Genomic DNA, 21,494 nt, shown 5'->3' with positions numbered 1-21,494 from the left:
ATCCAAGTACTGCATTTCAGACTCTTTTGTTGACCATGATGGCTACTCCATTTATAATGGTCATCTGAGTTAAATTCACCCATTCCAGTCCATTTTAGTTCGCTGATTCCTAGAATGTCAATGTTCACTCTTGCCATCTCCTGTTTGACTACTTTCAATTTGCCTTGATTCATGGACCTAACATTCCAGGTTCCTATGCAGTATTGCTCTTTACAGCATCAGACCTTGCTTCTATCACCAGTCACATCCACAACTGGGTATTGTTTTTGCTTTGGCTCCATCCCTTCATTCTTTCTGGAGTTATTTCTCCACTGATCTTCAGTAGCATATTGGGCATCTACCGACCTGGGGAGTTCCTCTTTCAGTATCCTATCATTTTGCTTTTTCATACTGTTCATGGGGTTCTCAAGGCAAGAATACTGAAGTGGTTTGCCATTCCCTTCTCCAGTGGACCACATTCTGTCAGACCTCTCCACCATGATTGACTATAGTTCCCTGTGCTATACGGTATGAGGTTGGATTTTGATCTTTGTCTGATCTATTCTGTTTCCAGTTCATTCATTTCTAGGGTGTAATTCTTCAGGGGTTCTTACTGACAGCCTAGGGAATTTATCAGGTCTCCCACCTTTCGAAATCTACAAGCTCCAATTTTTATCTTCCCTACACTGTGAAGTTGCCAAATAGCTCAGTTTATCTTACTAGACTCTTAATTGCCTTTTTCTACTTGGTTTCTTTGCTTCTAACTCTACACCTATTAAGAATTGATGAATGCCTCCAGGAGAAAATCAGCTCATACTGCTTGTTTCCTTTCTTTGTAATTTCCTTTCTCCAGGATCATAGTCCATCAAATTCTGGATGTGTAGGTAGCCCTAAGTTTTAGATTTTGAATCCTTAACTCTGTATAACTGCTGAAAGTTCTACTCAGGTTTTTTGACTCTCAGTAGCTTATTTTTCAGCCTTTCCACCCATGTTGATTACTAATTGACAAATGCTTTAAGAGGAAAATTGCGGTCAAATATGTTTCACTTCAAGTTTCCCTTCTGGCAGTGATTTGATACTTCAAATTCTGGCTGCTTTCCTAGCTCTCCAGTGTCTTTAAACAATTTGTTTAAATATAATATACAATTTATTTTTCAGCTTTTCTTGTCCTTCAAAAGGACAGGATTTGTCTTCTATTAGTAGGCTGTCATAGCCAGAAACAAACTATCCTTTATAACTTTGAATATAATATTTTCATTACCATCCCATGCAAAATATTTTCAAATTTTAATTGTGATTTTTTTCTTTGACCCATGGGTTATTTATAAATGTATTTCCTAATTCTAAAAATATACAGATTATTAGCCATATTTTTATTATTGATTTCTAGTTTATTGCATCATGGGTAGGGAACACACACCGTATAATTTTAATCTTTTGAAATTTGTTAACACTTGCTTTATGTCCCAGTGTAAGATCAATTTTGACATAGACATACCTCAGGGATATTGAAGGTTCAGTTCCAGATCACCACAACAAAACGAATAGCACAATAAAGCAAGGTACACGAATATTTCAGTTTCCCAGTGCAAATAAAGGTTAGACTTACACTATACTATAGTCTATTAAGTGTGCAATAGAGTTATGTCTAAAACTCTAGACAACTGTTTCAGGGAGTTGTAATTATTTATTTTTTTTGCAATAGTAACATCAAAGATCACTGATCACAGATCACCATAACAAATATGATGATAATGACAAAGTTTAAACTAGTGTGAAAATTACTAAAATGTGACACAGAGACATGAAGTAAGCAAATGCTGTTGGAAAAATGGTACCAATAAGCTTGACAAGGGTTGCCACAAACCTTCAATTTGTAAAAAATGCAGCATCTGTGAAGTGAAAGAAAGGAGAGTACAATAAAATGAGGTAAGCCTTGTACATGTTCTATATGTTTTTTTGATGGAATCTTTTGTGATTGTTGAATGTGGTATTATACCAATTAGGGACTGAACTAAATGAGTCATGTTTTCTAATCATGTTCAAATCTTCAATATTTCTGCTATTTTTATCTACTTATTCTTTCAGTTACCAAAAAAAGGACATTTTATAATCTCCCACTATGATTGGGCACCTCTATTATTTCTTACAGTTCTGTCCATTTTTGTTTTATATACCACATCCTCTTTTTTTCAGCGATAAAAGACCATTTATTACTCACATCAACAGCAGTAACTGGAGTATCAGCATTTTAAAAAAAGTTAGTTAATCAACTAATTTTAATTGACGGATATTTACTTTACAATATTATGATGGTTTTTTGCCATACATTGACATGAATCAGCCACAGGTGCACATGTGTCCCCCTATCCTGAACCCTATTTTTACATCAATTGCTGCATCCCAATTCCCAGCAGGTGATATGAAGAGAATCAAATGACACCGGCACATGCAGAAATGTGTTACAAAAGAACTCAGGGCTTGAAGAATCTGAGTCTTTTATCCTTACTATCAAATCTTCCCTTTGCTCATATTCAGTTATTGAGGGAGAGGCTATGTAGAGTTTTGGATAGTCTTGGGGGACTAGACAGACAGATATTAGAATCAAAATCTTACCAAGAGGTGAGTTTATCTTTGTGTATGGTGTTAAGAAGTGTTCTAATTTCATTCTTTTACCTGGAGCTGTCCAATTTTCCCAGCACCATTTATTGAAGAGGCTGTCTTTACCCCATTGTATATTCTTGCTTCCTTTGTCAAAAATAAGGTACCCATAGGTGCATGCATTTATTTCTGGGCTTTCTATCTTGTTCCATTGGTCTATATTTCTGTTTTTGTGCCAGTACCATACTGTCTTGATGACTGTAGCTTTGTAGTATAACCTGAAGTCAGGAAGGTTGATTCCTCCAGCTCCATTCTTCTTTCTCAAGACTGCTTTGGCTATTCAGGGTCTTTTGTGTTTCCATGTGAATCGTGAAATTTTTTGTTCTAGTTCTGTGAAAAATGCCATTGGTAATTTGATAGGATTCACATTGAATCTGTATATTGCATTTGGTAGTATAGTCATTTTCACAATATCGATTCTCTAGTAATTTTCTGATACTATCTTTAGGGTTTTCTACATACAGTAGCATGTCATCTGCAAACAATGAGAGCTTTACTTCTTCTTTTCTTTTTTTTCTTATTTATTTATTTATTTATTTTTACTTCTTTTCTGATTTGTATACCTTTTATTTCTTTTTCTTCTCTGATTGCTGTAGCTAGGACTTCCAGAACTATGTTGAATAATAGTGGCCAAAGTGGACACCCTTGTCTTGTTCCTGATCTTAGGGGGAATGCTTTCAGTTTTTCACTATTGAGAATAATGTTTGCTGTGGGTTTATCATATATGGCCTTTACTATGTTGTGGTAGGTTCTTTCTATGCCCATTTTTTGAAGAGTTTTAATCATAAATAGGTGCTGAATTTTTTCAAAGGCTTTTTCTGCATCTATTGAGATGATCATATGGATTTTATCTTTCAATTTGTTAATATGGTGTACCACATTGATTGATTTCCATATATTGAAGAATCCTTGCATCCCTGGAATAAACCCAACTTGATCATGGTGTATGAGCTTTTTGATGTGTTGCTGAATTCATGTGTGTGTGTGTTTTAAACCTTCTGTAAACAAAGTCACACAGTATGTATTCTTTTGTATCTCTTTTTAATTTTTGCTAATATTGTAAGATTAATCCATACTGTTGCATATATAATACTCATTGCCATTTATGACTATAAACACCACTTACAGGTGGTGCTAGTGGTAAAGAATCCTCCTAATAATGCAGGAGCCACAGGAAATGGGGGTTCAATCCCTGGGTCAGGAAGATATCCTGGAGGAAGAAATGGCAATCCATTCCAGTATTCTTGCCTGCAGAATCCCACGGACAGAGGGGCATCTCAGGTTATAGTCCGTGGGGTTGCAAAGAGTTGAACACGACTGAAGAGACTTACCATGTAGCACACATGTATTTACTGTATTTCATTTATCTTTCTTACTGTTAATGGATATTTGGGGTGTTTCCAGTTTGGGGCTAATATGAACAGTGCTACTATGAACATTCTTATCCTTGTCTTTTGGTGAACATATGTATGCATTTGTATTGTGCATAAGGTCATCAGTTGTGCATAATTTTAGTCTGAAGACAAAATTAAGATCTAGATCCTGGAGTGTGTGAACTCAGCAAAGTAAATGCTGCCTTGTAGGGACCTGTCTGAGAAACTGGGTGATCATTACCAAGAGACAAATCTGTTCATCTAGATGTCCCATTGACCTTAGCAGTTGGCTCAATACCTAGAATGTATTATGCCTTAAATATATATCTGAAATAACCAGTGGTGACATTTTGGCAAAAATCACTTTAGAAAACTCCTTATGCATATAAAAACATGTATATTTTTTTAAAAGACAGTATTTCCAAGAAAATAAGCAGAGGCTATAAAAAGTATCTAAATTATCTCACTCTCTATGCCTTATTTCAAGAAATTTACATTTTTATGGGTCCAAGAAAGATGGCAGATATCAATGACTGAGTGGAGGGGAAGTGAAGTGATGGGCTGTTGCCTTATATTCTGAGAGAAGATAAAGAAGTATGAACTGAAATAGTTGCTCCAGGAGAAGACAGATTCCTTTCTTGGAAATTATCAATTCAGTTCAGTCACTCAGTCGTGTCTGACTCTTTGCAACCCCATGGAATGAAGCACGCCAGGCCTCCCTGTCCATTACCAGCTCCTGGAGTTTACTCAAACTCATGTTCATTGAGTTGCTGATGACATCCAACCATTTCACCCTCTGTCATCCCCTTCTCCTCCCGCCTTCAATCTTTCCCAGCATCAAGGTCTTTTGCAATGAGTCCGTTCTTCACATCAGGTGGCCAAAGTATTGGAGTTTCAATATCAGTCCTTCAGTGAATATTCAGGACTGGACTAGTTGGATCTCCTTGCAGTCCAAGGAACTCTCAGAAGTCTTCTCCAAAACCACAGTTCAAAAACATCAATTCTTCGGTGCTCAGCTTTCTTTATATTCCAGCTCTCACATCCATACATGACCACTGGAAAAACCATAGCCTTGACTAGATGGACCTTTGTTGACAAAGTAATGCCTCTACTTTTGAATATGCTGTCTAGGTTGGTCATAACTTTTCTTCCAAGGAGTAAGCGTCTTTTAATTTCATGGCTGCAGTCACCATCTGCAGTGATTTTGGAGCCCCCTAAAATATAGTCTGTCACTGTTTCCACTGTTTCCCCATCTATTTCCCATGAAGTGATGGGACCAGATGCCATGATCTTCATTTTCTGAATGTTGAGCTTTTAGCCAACTTTTTCACTCTCCTCTTTCACTTTCATCAAGAGGCTCATTATTTCTTCTTCGCTTTCTGCCATAAGGGTGGTGTCATCTGCAACCAGTCCATTCTAAAGTCCGTCCTAAAGGAAATCAGTCCTGAATATTCACTGAAGGACTAATATTGAAACTCCAATACTTTGGCCACCTGATGTGAAGAACAGACTCATTGCAAAAGACCCTGATGCTGGGAAAGATAGAAGGCGGGAGGAGAAGGGGACGACAGAAGATGAGATGGTTGGTTGGCATCACCGACTCAATGGACATGAGTTTGAGTAAACTCCAGGAGCTGGTGATGCAGGGAGGCCTGGCGTGCTTCAGTCCATGGGGTCGCAAAGAGTTGGACACGACTGAGCGACTGAACTGAAGTGAACTGATCTGTTTCTTCAAGGAAATGTGAGGCCTGAACCAGTCAGAAGATGGCGGTAGAGGCAAGCCTGAAATCAGAAACTTCTCTTTCACTACCTCCTTTCAGAAAAGCATTACTTAACCCCAATCCTTTTTGGCTCTGGGGAAGCAGAGTCTATGGAGCAGAAACGATGGGTAGAACAGAAAAGTGGCTATTTGAAAGAAGAAAACAATGTCAAGAGAGTGACTGGGGCAGCAGGGAGTTGAAAATGCGGGCCTTTGTGGGGAAGCCATGGGGGGATGAAAGGGTCTGGAGGATAGAGGCTGTGCATAAGAATGTCAAATGGAAGAAATTTGAAAGCCAGATTTCTCACTCTGGAGAGAGGGCAGTCATATGTCTGTATATCTACCGATCTCCATTCTCTCTGTGTGTTTACATGAAGACATAAATCTAGGCAAAGGAAGAAGGAAATAGCTCCAGACATTGTGATCTCTTCGAGATAAGGAAAGGGAGGAGGAGGGAGGTTGGAGTCAGAATGCACGGTCAAGAGGCAACTCAGCGACCTCTCCCAGTCTTTGTTTTCTTCTCCTCTTACTTGGGTGCTAGAAAAGTTAAATGCTGTACCTCTGAGGAAACAGTGGGAACCAGCTTAAGGGAGATAAATACTGGAAGAGAAACATTTGAAAAGTAACAGGAATTTGATGCCAGAAAATCAACTGAGCTGAGTGTTGACATTTATATCTACAGAGACTCAAGAAAGCTCTATATATTTGCATTTTCCCTATTAACCTGTCGAATGACAGATAGTGCAGTTTGTGTCCAGGGAAAGAACATCCAACAGTCTCCTACCTAGAACACTACAGTAAGATGGCTTTTTAAAAGAGTGAGACCCTCCTGTGACTTGTCATAGATACAAACTGTGATCCAGTTCGTGATTTAGCAAAAGCAGTTCTAGAGGACAGTTCTAGAAGTTGCTACAGTTCACCCACTAATCAGAAAAGGATTTAAGCACAATGAGAAACAAGCAGAATTGTAGGGAACTGCGTATGGATAAGGGTGGATAAGGGGTCTAGTCTTCATTCAAAGATCCAGGAAATGCCAGATCCTGGGGATGAGGCTGACATGTGACATGGACAGTAAGAACCTAGGGCCTGTCAAAGAGGAAAGGGCCTGAATTAAAAAAAAAATCACATTTTCCCTAATGAAAAGTACAAGTTTTTTATTAAAAAGTGATGCTTAAGATATTAAAAATTTCAGTTGTGCTCTTGGCCTCTCCAAGGGGCCTTTCATTCAGGGAAAAATGTTGTTAGCTGAGCCCAAGGATGCGAGTTTTTCATTTAGCCATGATATCAACAGTCATTTGGCCAGCCTCTCCATTGATGGAAACACAATCCCGACTCCCGACCCTGCTGTTGAGGAGGGAAAGGCTTTGTATGTCCCAGATAACTTGAATGCCAGTGTTGAAAATCAGGGCCAGATGAAGACGTGCATCAGCCAAGTGTGTCGGGAGACTGTGTCACTTTGCTGCAACTCATTTCTGCAGCAGGCTGGATTAAATTTGTTAATAAGCATGACAGTTATTAAGAACATGCTTGCCAAGTCCGTTCCAGGCTTGATGCTTCCTTTGATACCAGAGGGAAGTGAATGTGCTGAGGGGCAGGTTGTGAAACCCCTGACGGGTTTGTCTGAAAAGCCAGCCTTGTCGGGGGAGTTGCTGAGAGCCCAAGTGCTATGGCCCTTCCTGCCCCTCTTTATCAGGAACACAGACAGACAGCTTCTCTCAGAAACCCTGGCCTCTTAAGTGGCCCCTCCAGCAGGGTGGGACTGATCCACTCCAAAACAAAGCCCAGTCAGTGGGTGAACACACACTTGTGTTCTCAAAGACTCTGCAGTGGGTGCTATTGAAGACCCAGCCTTAGCTGGCTCAGCACATCTCTGGGTGAAAGTTGCATTTGCTAAATCCAGGACCACACTCTTCCTGGTCAGGCAGGGGTTCCCACAGAGCTTTGAGTAACCTCTTGGTTTTTCAGTCTGCAGGCAATGTGCATTGTAAATTGCTCCCTTGCAGCCTTCTTCCTGTGGTAAAGGGGTCCTTTCAGCTGCCAGCTGTGGTTAAAGAACAACATGTTCTAGCCTCAGTGGGGATGCCTGGCCTGTGGTGGTCGCTGTGTCTAAGCTGGACCATGTTGGGGAGACCAGACCCATGTGGGGGCTTGTGCCAAAAACGTATCAGTTGCTGCTTAGATGGGATTCTTTCCATTTACACTCTTTTCTTTGCAAGCCTATGAACGATACCTATTGAGCAAAAAAGTACACCCCTCTTCTATGTGCTGTACTGACTTAACCTTGTCTACCAAGTCTGCATTTTTATGTATCATCAATAAAGCTGTGTGCTTTAACTGGCAAAAATGAGACACGGTACTTGGTTCTGAATCTCTAGTCTGCGTGAGGGGACAGAGCAAAATACAAGATCCATGCTAACTGACTGGGGGCATTTGCTCCTGGCAGATGCCCACTTAGCAGTGCCCACAGGAGGCTGGGGAAGAGATGAGCTGCAGGGTTCAGGAGGAGCCTCCAGAAGGGGCTGGGGGAGGGGCTGGGGCAGGGAAGGGGGTGGGGGGTGGGATTAAGAAGGACTCTTGGGTGGACTAGAAGAGGCAACACCTTGAAGCAGGCAGCACAGTGCCTGATGCAGAGAAATCCTTCCCTCGATGAAGGTGTCTTTCCTCGCCTGCTGGCCTAGAGAAGAAGGTCAGTACCGTTGGGTTGGTCTGTGTGTCCCTGTCGTCCCACTGGGCAACCCATCCCTGACACTTAATGCACAATTATAGCAGTAACAGTTGCTACTCGCTGAGGGCCTGCTTGGTGTTGTTCCCTCTCCTGAGAAGCAGCTGTGCAACCTACTTGCAGGCCTCCTCCCTTCCTTGGGAGGCCAAGCCCAAATTCCCAGCCAAGCAAGAAGGCTTGGCCCTTGCTTCCTCTGGGAAACCTCTTTTCTGCCCTCTCCCGGGTACTTCTGTGGGATCCAGGAAGGAGACAATGGAGACGTCCACGGATCCCCGAGGGGGTGGGAGGGCAGATGCTGAGGGGCGTGGCATGGCCATGGCTGGTCCACCCAGAAGGACACATATTCATGCCGTCCATGCAAGCTCCCGGCACCCCTGGAAGGAAAGGAAGAATGTGGCTCTGCACACTGAAAGCTCCATGAATCTGTGTAACCCATTGCACCGCCCCTGCCCACATTTCCAGACCCCTCCCAGCAAGCCTCAGCCCCGGGTCAGCAAAGCCAGGTTCCCTGGGTGTTTTGATGTGTCATGAAGCGGTCCTCCTCCTCAAAGGCCAGGCTCATGTAGGGGACAAGAAGCTTCCTTTGAGCGGTGCTGCCTGTGAGCCCAGTGCCCTCTCCCGGTCCCCCTGGGGTGTGGCTCTGGGACACTGCTCCCTGGTCATCAGCGATGTCCCAGTGTACTGCTTCTGACTGCCCTCCTCCGTGCAGAGCACAGTTTTATTTTATTTTATTTTTTTCAGAGCACAGTTTTATTTCAATGTTTTCCTCCCTTCTCCTGGAGACTGGGGCAGGGGGGTGCAGATGGGGTGCCACTCTCCTGCTTGTACTCATTCCCCCCCCCAACAGTTTGGGTTGCCTAGTGATCATGGGGGCCTGCCAGAACGCTGCCCCTTCCCGGGCCCTGGCGCCTTGCTGGATAGCATGTGACTGTGGTTGCTGTGACACCACACCCCCAGCAAGGTTCACCAGGCTGGGGCTTCGTTTGCTGGCTCTGGGCCCCTGTTTTCTAAGAGCTACTTACCTGATCCTCCCTTTGTGCCTAGCCAGCCTCAGGTGGGCGGGGCAGTCTGTTTCCCAGGCAGGACTGCCCTCAGGCAGCCCCTCATCCACTTGTCCAGTGGAGCCTGCTGGCCAGGGACATCTTCAGCAACACTTTATTGCTCAGCCTCAGCGATCTCTGCCCTAACCACAGCATTTCTGCTTGCTCCTGGCCTAGGGTCCCAAATGGCCATGTGCTTCCTTCCTCCTCTGCACTCTGCCGAGTCCCCGCTTGAGTCCCGCCACAGGCAGCGCTCCACCATCTCCGAGGCAGGCACTAGGCTCTCTCAGGCCACAGCTGACTCCGATCTCAGGCAGGGCCTGGGAGCCCTGTGCCCACCTCCTGAGCACCTCTGTCACAGGACAGCCTGCCAGCCCTGAAGTGTGTCCACAGTGGGGTCTTGGCCCAAGACACGACCCCTCTCCACGAGCTGGCACTGCCCTCCCTGAAACACTCCCTGTGTGGGGAAGCTCCGGGCCCTGGCCAGCCTCAGTTGCCCTTGGCCGGCTGTTGTGCCAGGGCAGGAGCCCAGTTTCCCGTGGGTTCTGCCTTCAGATGTGGAGGGACCTGGAGCGAGAGGCATGCCTGTAGTCAGGGCCTGAGGAACACAGTCAGAGGCTTTCAGCACTGGAACGACTAAGGTGCCTGCCACCCCTGCCATGCTTAATTCAAAAATGAGACAGCAGGGGACCACCCAGCACAAACTTAGACCCACCCGTCTGCTACAATCCACCGAGTTTCCTGCCGGGTTTCCCTGTGGCAAACATTAGCCAGGGTTCTCAAAGCTTGAGCTTGTTGCACTCTGTGGGGGGTGCCTGCCTTGATGGGACTGCCCCAGCCAAAGCTGTGCCTTGGGTAAGTCTGGAAGTGCCTCCATACACTGTCTTCCGGCCGGCTCCAGAGAGAGCCCTGCTTTCCCTTCTTCATCATTATCTTGTCTACATTTGTGCCTGTAGGTATGAACTTTTACACCAACTTCCAGTACCCTCCCAGCCTGCTTCCTGTCCTGGGAACTTTGTTATATGACCCCCCCACCCCGCCCCTCCCTGACATAAGCCCAGGTGGGGTGGCTGGCAGGCATGCAGCTTCCTGCCTGGTACACCCGCCTGCATCTCCCAGACTGCATCCCCACGGGGCCCTTCGTGCCATGCTTGGGGCAGTTCCAACCACAGTACCCTCACTTTGAAATGTCACCGGGGACAGGCACAGCCCTCATCAAGTCAATCCCTCTGCTGGGCCACCACAGCACTTTTGGTTAAGTCTGACAGCGGTGCGGAGCACTGGCCCCCACCTCTCTCCTGGGGCAGTAGTTGGTCTAAGATGGCATGGGCACTGCAGCACCGCCCTGCTGGGCATCAGCCAGTCCCTTGTCTGATGCTCATGCCACATGCATCACCTCACTCTGTCTCTCACACACACACTCCCTTCACTTTGCTCAGGACCTCCTCTTCCCCAGAAGGCTCATTCTCCCTTATTGCTTCTTGCTTTTGTGTGTGGCTTAGGATGGCCTTCCCCATTTCCCCTTGACAAAAGGAGCCTCCTCTGTGGGTTCCTAATTCTTTCTTACCTTTCCACTTCAAGGCTTGTCTCAAGGATATACCTGGAATTTCCTTTTGTGCAAGGTGGGAGCTATCATCCAAACTGACTCCTTTTCCAAACAGATAACCTGTCAACACAGCACCACTTATCACTCCAATCTCATGATATATAGTTGGTGCCTCTGGGACCTCATGCCCCCAGCTGAGCAGCCCCTCTGTGGCTTCCTGCTGTGGAATTCCTCTTGGGGCACACCCGTTTCTCCCAGGAACCCCTCACTGACTCAGGGACCCTCTGGGTTACTGGGTCGTCCGTGGCAAGTGAGGTGTGTGCGTTGTCAGGGAGGGTGTGCTGGGGCTTGTGAGCAGGTATCAGGTATCCTCTGATACCATCTCAGGATGCATTCTGGCCCACAGGAAACTTAGGAACCCCCTGCCCTGCCTGCTTTAGCGCCAAGCAAAATGGGACTGATTTATTCCCTCACCAAAACTGCCTTATTTTGCAAGAGAAAACATGTTGGAGCACACTGTGTTTTTTGTACTGTAATAAATCTATTATATATTCTATCATTTATGACTTTGTTTTCTTTTATAGTAAAAATTATCTTTCAGAATGTGTAGTCATTCACAATTGAAGGCAAAACACTCTTTTGCCTCTTTGTGTGTATGTTGGGTTTGCATGGGAAAAATTCAATAAGAGACTTGTTTTTATGTATTTTGTAGCTTTTGAATTTTGTACATATATACATATATATTTCCATCAAAGGTAATCAAAATAGGAAATAATTTTTCCTGATTTGTATAAAAACTCTTGATGTATTATGTTTCTACAGTCAGGTTCCTTTGGTGAACTCTCGTATTATATTTATTATTTTGCCTCTTTTTTATTTCTGACTTTTCAACTAGACAAACATAGTTTACAAATTATGATATTTTTATCTCTTCTTATTCAATATTTTACAGCTCATTTCTTTTTCTTATCTCATTGCACTGTCAAGGACCTCCAGAGCAACAGCACTGATGACCAACTGCATACTTGTCATGTTTCTGATTTTAATGATTGATGTTTCAGCCTTAAGGTTGATGTTTGTTGTAGGTTTTTGAATAATATAATAAGTCATCTATCTATATAATTGAATTCATAAAGCAGTAAAAATTGGTGAACTAAATCTCTACTGTTCAGTCTAGATATCTCAGACACCTAAAGTTGAGTGAAATAAGAAATTTGTAGAAAGATACAATATAATGCCATTTATATAATTTTAATATTATTTTAGATACATATATTTATAGCAAAATTAAAAATGGGTACTGAAAGATGCACATCAATTTTACAATACCACTTGCCTTTGGTAGGGGACTGAGGAAAATGTAACCCTAACAATTTTGTAGTTTAATTTTATCTATTAACAAAGAACTTATAAACAAATACAACAGAGCCTTAATGTTTGTTGTTAATTATGGATGACATATATAGATCCTCATTATTTTTTCTCCATAATTTTTTTTAATTAAAAAGAAAACTGCATTTTGTGGTCAATACAATTAATTTGCAATTAATTTTAATTGAAAAGAAAGCTGCATTTTGTGCTCAATACAATTAAAAACCTCACCTAGACATATCCCCAAGAAATTTTATAATAATAAAAATTAAAAGGAAACCCCAAACTTTCCCAAGGGTGGGGATAAAGTCATCTGCAAAGCAGGCTGGCATCAGACATGTTATTCGTAACACTGGATGTGATATATCAATATGTAAAGGCCTTTGGATTCTTAGAAAATGAGATTTTCTCTAGTATTCTATTTCTAAACAGACATACCTACAATATCATGTAGGTATGTGATGACCATAAAGATGTTTTCAGGACTGAAAATACTCAAAGTTTGCCTCTTGTGGACCTTCTCTTAGGAAGTTACTTGAACTTGCACTCCAAGCAAAAAGGTAGTAATCAAGTCCAAGGTAAATATGGAATCAAGGAAATCATGATCACAACTTGGGAATGCAATAAAGGTGAGTTTTAAGATGACAGCTAAACAGCAGGCCCTGGTTGACCAGACCAAAGTGGAATAAACGGACAGAGGATTTGGGGTAGTGGGTGAACAAACAGGAACTTGTTAAAATCAATTGAGGGTGTTATATAGGCAAATAAGGGGAAAAAGTAACAATTAGAATGACCTCTGAGAAAATATTACAGTAATAGCTACAATGAACCATGCCTCCTTGTTACCATAGAAGAAAAGAAAGTGAAGTCTCTCAGTTGTGTCCAACTCTTTGTGACCCCATGGACTGTAGCATGCCAGGCTCCTCCATCCATAGGATTTTTCAGGCAAGAATACTGGAGTGGGTTACCATTTCCTTCTCCAGGGTATCTTCCCAACCTAGGGATCAAACCTAGGGTCTCCCTCACTGAAGCCAGGCTCTTTACTGTCTGAGCCACCAGGGAAGTCATATCATTGTGTAATCCCCTCCTGCATTGAATCTGGGCCTGAACATGTGATTTGCTTTGGCCAGTTTGAACATTAGAAAACATGACCCACAAAGAGGCTTGAACAGTGCATTTTCAGTGGGCATTACACTCTTCCTGCTCTGAAACCACCATGTGCTAAGTAGATTGGTCTGCTAGAGGATGAGTCCATGCAGAACAGACATGAACTGCTCTAACTGAGGACCCCTAGGAAGAGCTGCCAGATAAAATACAGGACTCCCAGTTAAATCTGAATTCCACATGAACACAAAGCATTTTTTCAATATAAGTATGTCCCAAATATTGCACTGGGCATACTTAAAACAATTATCATTTATCTAGAGTTCAGATTTAACTGGCATCCTGTATTTTTATTTGCTATATCTGCCAACCTTAGTTATTATACAGGAAAATCAGCCCCCAACTGATCTGCCAGCTGATCTGACTCCAGTTACATTAATGACCTCAGGCAGGACTAGCAGAAGAACCAACCAGTGCAAATTCCTGATACGCAAAACAATGAGCAAGTAAGATGGTTGTTCTAAGCTACTGAGTTTTGGAGTACTTTGTTAGGTACACCTAGTTCTACCACACCAGAAGACTGTACATGAGTGAACCATGGCTACATGGCTCCCAGAACAGTCTGAAGTGATCAAGTAGATATAAAGGCAACCCTTCTATATCCCAAGAAAGACCTTTGAACAGGTGAAGGCACCTGAGGGAGTCAGGTGGTATCATCATTGAAAGCGTGTCTTCATGGGGTCTTGAAAGCAAGAGAAACTTACCCTTCTAATGGAGAGAATGTTCCTAGGTTTTCTGCTTTACATAGCCATATCTCTATTTCTCTATCTCTGTCATAAGTTCCCATTTACTTTTACATTATGTTTTATAACAACCAAGTCTCCCATTAAGGCTTTCTATACATTGAAAATCATAAACAGTATATACTTTTTTATTGAAGTATAGTTGATTAACAATATGATGTTAGTTTCAGGTACACAGCATACTGACTCAGTATTTTACAGGTTAAAAGTTATTGTAAGAAAATGGCTATAATTCCTTATATAATACTGCTATACAATATATCCTTGTTGCTTATCTATTTTATACACAGTCGTTTGTATCTCTTAATCCCACACCCCTAACTTTCCCCTCCCCTCTTCCCTCCCCCCTCTGGTAACCACTAGTTCGTTATCTAATATATCTGTGAGTCTGTTACTGTTCTGCTATATTGGATTTTTTTAGATTCTACATACAAGTGATGTCATACAGTATTCATCTTTCTTTGACATTTCACTAAGCATAATATTCTCTATCTGCATTGCTGCAAATGGAAGAATTTCATTCTTTTTTAATGGGTGAGTAATCTCACATCTTCTTTATCCATTTGTCTGTTGATGAATACTTGGGTTGCTTTTTTGTGTTGGCTATTGTAAGTTGTGGTGCTCTGAACATTGGGGTACCTGTATCTTTTCAAATTAGTGTTTTCATTTTTTCCAGATGTATACCCAAGAGAGGAACTGCTGGATCATATGATAGTTCTACTTTTAATTTTTTAGGAACCTCCATACTATTTGCCATAGTGACTGTACCAATTTATATTCCCACCAACAGTGTACAAGGGTTTCCTTTCTACACATCCTCTGCAACATCTGTTATTTGTAGCCTTTCTGATGGTAGCCATTCTGACAGATGTGAGGTGGTACCTCATTTTGACTTGCATTCCTGCAATAACTAGCCATGTCAAGCCTCTTTTCATGTGCTTGTTAGCGATATGTATAGCTTCTTTGGAAAAATGTCTTTTCAGGTCTTTTGCTCATTTTTTTATTGAGTTGTTTGGTTTTTAATATTGAGTTGATTCATTTTGATATTTGGCAAAACTAATACAATTATGTAAAGTTTAAAAATAAAATAAAATTAAAAAATATTGAGTTGAATAAGCTGTTTTTATACTTTGGATATTAATACCTTGTTGGTCATATCATTTGTAAATATTTTCTTTCATTCTGGAGGTTGTCTTTTCATTTTGTCAATGGTTTTCTTTGCTGTGCAAAAACTTTTAAGTTTAATGAGGTCCCATTTGTTTATTTTTGTTTCATATCTTTTACCTTAGAAAACAGATCCAAAGATATATTGCTATGATTTATGTCAAAGAAGGTTCTGGCTATGTTTTCTTCTAAAATTTTATGGTTTCAGGTCTTATATTTAGGTATTTAATCCATTTTGAGTTTGTTTTTGTATGTGGTATGAGGGGATGTTCTAATCTCATTGTTTTTTTATGTAGCTACCCCATTTTCTCAGCACCACTGATTGAAGAGCCTGTCTTTTCTCCATTGTATATTCTTGCCCCTTTTGTTATAGATTAATTGACCATAGGTGTGTGGGTTTTCTTCTGGGCTCTTTATTCTGTTTCATTAATTTATGTATCTGTTTTGTGCCAGTATCATGCTGTTTTGATCCTGTAGCTTTGTAGAATTGCCTTAAGTCTGGAAGAGTGATACCTCCAATTTTGTTCTCCCCTCCCCCAAGATTCCTTTGGCAATTCAGAGTCTTTTGTGGTTCCATATGAATTTTAGGGTTATTTGTTCTAGTTCTAGTTCTGAGAAAAATGCCCTGGGTATTTTGATAGGGATTGCATTAAATATATAGATTGCTTTGGGTAGTCTGGCCATTTCAACAGTATTCTTACAATCTGAGAACACAGAATATCTTTCTGTTTCTTCGTATCATCTTCAACTTCTTTCATTAATGTTTTGTGAACAGTATATCCCAGGTGGTGCTAGTGGTAAAGAACTCACTTGCAATGCAGGAGATGTGAGAGACACAGGTTTGATCCTGGTCAGGAAGATCCCCTGGAGGAGGGCATAGGGTTGCAAAGAGTTGGACACGAATGAAGAGACTTAGCATACATGCATGAACAGTATTTAGATGATTATGACTTTATAAATGCTATTCATTGCTGAGCTGAAGTAGAGTCCTAACATGTGAAACTATTTTATATAGTTTTGGAAAATGATTCAGATATCATCTGTGGGAATGAAATTTTAAGTAGGCATGAGACAATAGAATATAGCTGACAGAATGTGGGATGTAGAAGAAGATGATAAAAGACAGAAGAAAAGGCAGCAGAGCTAAGAGCCTCATTTTATAAAGTGAGAAGTGAACAAGTCCTGGTGGAAGTTTATGAAGCAAAATAAAGGTTTATATATATAATTTAAAGTTTAAATTTAGCTACTTTATTTAGTTAAATTGATTTTATGGCCTATTTCCTCCATAAGAAAGCAGACTTAATAAAGCCTATCTCTGTCTTACTTGTAACTGAATTCAAAATGCTTTGAATAGTACCTGACACACAATGGTGTTCAATAACTAATTGACTGTATGATTAAACTAAAATTATAATAACACTACAAGCATCAGGAATAAGAGAAAGGAAGGAAGGGCTGTAAGACTAATGAGCTAAGACTAAGCTCATTAAGATTAATGAGCTATTTTCATATCAGAAGGTTATTAGGGTACAAGTATATTTTTGGAGTTTGTGAAGATAACCACAAGAACAATTCTCAGTCTTGGCACTATCAGCACTTTGGACTGGGGAGTGCCTTCTACACTGGAGGATCCCTGGCCTCCACCCACAAGTAGTACCCCTGTCCTCAGCTTTGACAACCAAAAACGTCTCCAGACACTGACAAGTGTACCCTGGAAGCACAATCACCTCTGGTTGAGAAACACTGCATCAGAAGAAGCTAACATCAGATAAGGGAAGAAAAGTTGCTTCTGTAGTCTAGACAGTGGTCCTGAGCCTAGAGAAGAGCAGAAGGGGAAATGACTTGTTTTCATCATAAACTCTGTACTAATTGCTTTCCTATCATGTATGTATTGTTCTGATAAATACTAACATTTGTAAAAAAAATAATGAAGTATAATCAATGGGATTTTGAGATAAGCTAGCAATATGGGATGAGGGAGAAGGAAGGAGTCTGTAATGACTAGGTTGCTGGGTGCAACTGGGTAGATTGTGGTTGTATTCACCATGCCAGGGAAGACAGGAAGGAAAACAGTTTGAGTGTGGGACTAGGGTGACAACTCCAATTTCAATTGCTTAACTTGAAATATCTCTGAGATATGAAATTTGTAGGTATCAGATAAATTAATTTTGAACTCTGAATATATAGACTTGTGAGTCAGAAATGGTATGGACCTAACAGAAGCAGAAGATATTAAGAAGAGGTGGCAAGAATACACAGAAGAACTATACAAAAAAGATCTTCACGACCCAGATAATCACGATGGTGTGATCACTCACTTAGAGCCAGACAGCCTGGAATGTGAAGTCAAGTGGGCCAAAGCATCACTACAAACAAAGCTAGTGGAGGTGATGGAATTCCAGTTGAGCTATTTCAAATCCTGAAAGATGATGCTGTGAAAGTGCTGCACTCAATATACCAGCAAATTTGGAAAACTCAGCAGTGGCCACAGGATTGGAAAAGGTCAGTTTGCATTCCAATCTCAAAGAAGGGCAATGCCAAAGAATGCTCAAACTACCACACAATTGCACTCATCTCACACGCTAGTAAAGTAATGCTCAAAATTCTCCAAGCCAGGCTTCAACAGTACGTGAACCGTGAACTTCCAGATGTTCAAGCTGGTTTTAGAAAAGGCAAAGGAACCAGAGATCAAATTGCCAACATCTGCTGGATCATCAGAAAAGCAAGAGAGTTCCAGAAAAAAATCTATTTCTGCTTTATTGACTATGCCAAAGCCTTTGACTGTGTGGATCAGCACAAACTGTGGAAAATTCTGAAAGAGATAGGAATACCAGACCATCTGACCTGCCTCTTGAGAAACCTGTATGCAGGTCAGGAAGCAACAGTTAGAAATGGACATGGAACAACAGACTGGTTCCATATCAGTAAAGGAGTACATCAAGGTTGTATATTGTCACCCTGCTTATTTAACTTATATTCAGAGTACATCATGAGAAATGCTGGTCTGGATAAAGCACAAACTGGAATCAAGATTGCCGGGAGAAATATCAATAACCTCAGATATGCAGATGACACCATCCTTAAGGTAGAAAGTGAAGAAGAATTAAAAAGCCTCTTGATGAAAGTGAAAGAGGAGAGTGAAAAAGTTGGCTTGAAGCTCAACATTCAGAAAACTAAGATCATGGCATCTGGTCCCATCATTTCATGGCAAATAGATGGGGAAACAGAGACTTTATTTTTCGGGGGCTCCAAAATCACTGCAGATGGTGATTGCAGCCATGAAATTAAAAGACACTCCTTGGAAGAAAAGTTATGACCAACCTAGACAGCATATTAAAAAGTAGAGACATTACTTTGCCAACAAAGGTCCATCTAGTCAAAGCTATGGTTTTTCCAGTGGTCATGTATGGATGTGAGTGTTGGACTTTAAAGAAAGCTGAGCGCCGAAGAATTGATGCTTTTGAACTGTGGCATTGGAGAAGACTCTTGAGAGTCCCTTGGACTGCAAGGAGATCCAACCAGTCCATCCTAAAGGAAATCAGTCCTGAATATTCATTGGAAGGACTGATGCTGAAGTGGAAACTCCAATTCTTTGGCCACCTGATGCAAAGAATGGACTCAATGGAAAAGACCCTGATGCTGGGAAAGATTGAAGGTGGGAGGAGAAAGGGACGACAGGGAATGAGATGGTTAAATGGCATCACCAAACCAATGGATACGAGTTTGAGTTAACTCCGGGAGTTGGTGATGGACAGGGAGGCATGGCGTGCTGCAGTCCATGGAGTCGCAAAGAGTTGGACACGACTGAGCAAATGAACTGAACTGAACTGAACTGAACATACAGGTGATAACTGAAGCCATGGCAATGGATGAGATTCCGGAAAGAGAAGAGACTTGAGAATAGGACCTCAAGATTCAGAGTGTGTAACATTCTTCTGTTTTTCATGCACTGCATTTTAAAATTAGTAAAGACCATATTATAAACATTGTTTAGCACACTTTCAAAACAATTTTCTCTTTGAAAATTGATAGTGCACATTTATTGAAGATATTTCTCACAGATAACTAGATAAGCACAAACTACTGTCCAGGGCCAATCTTACAGCTTGAAAGCTAGAAAATCAAATTGAGTAGACAATGAGCACTAATTATGTGCAAGGCAGATGGAGATTCAATAGCAAACAAAACAAGCACCATTCTTGTGTTCATAGAGCTTATCATCTTGTGGGGAATACCGGCAAAGAAAAAGGAAAATACAATGGAGTGTGATGAATGCTAAGAAAATTAATCGTGAAAAGCCACTTCAACTAAAGGTGCAATAGGATGTGATTTAAGCGTCCTTTGTGTCACTCAGTTCAATTTTCTCTCAATTGTCACAAGCTAAGTTGCCAGAACATGAAGAAACTGTGTTGTGTGTTACTTTGCCCTGTGTGTCATGTCGAAAGAAAGCTCAGGAAGGCTGGCATAGAACATGCAGTTATTTGTCTTTCTGGGCCTGACTAGAGGCTCTGTTAAACCAAGCCTTGCAGTATGCTGGGTTCTAACTCTTTCACAGAGAACATCTCCATGAATTGTAAATTAGTTTTATGCTTGACAGTCTGTTCAGTGAATTTTCCAGAAGCACTCACTGCTATTTAAGTAAGCACTCACTTACTTTAAGTCAGCCTCTGGACAACACCGAATTCCAGAAAAGGAGGAGACTCTATCTTTCTCTCTTTCTTTCTTATCATGGTAAGAACACTTAACATGTGATCTACCCTCTCAAAAGTTTGCATATTTCTTGAAGTTAAGAAGCCTGTACAAGTTGACAGCTAGAGCCACCATGAAGCAGAAGATCCATAATAAGAAGCATAGTGAGACTGGACCAAATAAGGAGTCACAGAGACAAGTTATATTTGTAGGAAATAATCTGTCCCCAGTGAGCATTAGAGATGAGTCCAGCCTCAAGCAGCAGGAGAGAGGAGAGACTATACTTTTAACACTGCCCCAGCTACCTCTTTTGAATGACTTGGGACTAAAAAAATTCTTGGTATCAGTGAAGACAATCCTGGCCTTTGTTCCAGATGTAGTGGTGGTGGTTTAGTTGCTAAGTCATGTCCAACTCTTGCAACCCCATGGACTATAGCCCACCAGGCTTCTCTGTCCATGAGATTCTCCAGGTAAGAATACTGGAGTGGGTTGTCACTTCCTTCTCCTGGGGATCTTCCTGATCTAGGAATCGAACCCAGGTCTCCTGCATTGCAGACCTATTCATTGTTCCAGATGATTCATTCATTATTACAGATCATTGTTTCAAACGATCAATCTGTAAATAACTGGTTCAATAAAACCCAATATCCCTCAAAGATGGGGATTCAAAATAGAACTGGCACAAAAGGTAAACATAAGTAATGCAGGGGGGAAAGGAGAAAAGGGACCTGAAAAATGCATGGTAGATAAAGAAAACTCATATGAAGAAAATAGGGAAAATTGTCAATAAATATTTCACCATGAATTAGAAAGTTTTAATGAAGCAATTAAGCAACAGTTCAAGAAAAGGATGGCAAGACAAGAATGAGCTGAAATGTGAGCTGTCAGGCCTCAGGGAAAATGTAGAAGAAATTTAACAATCACAGAGATGAAGGCAAAAGTGACAGGAAAGAAAGAAACCTTAGCAAAAGTCTAGCAATTAGTGTCAAATCTAGGCAAATTTAGGACGAAGACCAAAACAAATGTGGTGATTATAGTTACAGAACAATATAATGGTGATAAACCCAGATGAAGTAGAAATGATTTCATTTGCAACAATTGGGAGAGAAAGAAAGAAAAAGAAAGTGAGAGGTAATGTAAATATGTTGATTTTCTTATTCCTAGGGCCAGGGTGGGGGGTGGGGTGTCAACAAAAATAACATCTAAAGCAGACAAATCTGGCAATAGAGGTCTAAGTGTATTGAGTAGTCAAAAGACAAACACTAAGAAATATAAAGATCTTC

General features: G+C 41.2%; 1 protein-coding gene across 1 annotated transcript; it reads left to right on the top strand.

Annotated features, from left to right (window-relative positions):
- The first annotated feature begins 6,836 nt into the window (after positions 1 to 6,836).
- LOC100297334 (protein ARMCX6) lies at positions 6,837 to 8,119 on the top strand. Its single transcript, XM_002699827.3, has 2 exons — positions 6,837 to 6,843; positions 6,949 to 8,119. The coding sequence occupies exons 1-2, from the start codon at positions 6,837 to 6,839 to the stop codon at positions 7,506 to 7,508; spliced, it is 567 nt and encodes a 188-aa protein (XP_002699873.2). The 3' UTR covers positions 7,509 to 8,119.
- The last annotated feature ends 13,375 nt before the right edge of the window (positions 8,120 to 21,494 follow it).

The sequence above is a fragment of the Bos taurus genome, chromosome X (genome assembly GCF_002263795.3).
Source record: "Bos taurus isolate L1 Dominette 01449 registration number 42190680 breed Hereford chromosome X, ARS-UCD2.0, whole genome shotgun sequence".
In the NCBI taxonomy this organism is placed as follows: domain Eukaryota; kingdom Metazoa; phylum Chordata; class Mammalia; order Artiodactyla; family Bovidae; genus Bos; species Bos taurus.
This window is presented reverse-complemented; position numbering and strand designations above follow the sequence as displayed.